Raw genomic sequence first — 219 nt, 5'->3', positions numbered from 1 at the left:
AATATCGCAATGACTCAGCGTGAGGAATTCCAGCTCATCCAACTGCGGAGCTGCTTTTTGAATCCCGGAATCGGTGAGGCGATAAGTGCCGGAAAGGTTCAACGTCTTCAGGCGGCAACGGGAGGAAATGTTGAAAAGATGGAAATCGGAAAAAGCCGGGACGGTGCGAACGACGAGGTGTTGCAGCTGCGGGAGAGCGGCGGTGGTGAACCAAGCGGC

At 55.3% G+C, this 219-nt stretch overlaps 1 protein-coding gene across 1 annotated transcript in view; it reads right to left on the bottom strand.

Annotated features, from left to right (window-relative positions):
- Positions 1-213, bottom strand: part of LOC104466434 (F-box/LRR-repeat protein 12-like) — a gene marked incomplete at both ends in the record, with an annotated part of 347 nt that extends 134 nt beyond the window's left edge. The window contains one exon of the mRNA XM_010079836.1: positions 44-213. Coding sequence (XP_010078138.1) covers positions 44-213 — 170 coding nt within the window. The remainder of the gene's footprint in view (positions 1-43) is intronic.
- Positions 214-219: the final 6 nt, after the last annotated feature.

Source organism: Pterocles gutturalis, unplaced genomic scaffold (genome assembly GCF_000699245.1).
Source record: "Pterocles gutturalis isolate BGI_N339 unplaced genomic scaffold, ASM69924v1 scaffold29034, whole genome shotgun sequence".
Lineage (NCBI taxonomy): Eukaryota > Metazoa > Chordata > Aves > Pterocliformes > Pteroclidae > Pterocles > Pterocles gutturalis.
Note: the sequence above shows the minus strand (reverse complement) of the source record. Positions and strands in the feature narration are given on the sequence as shown.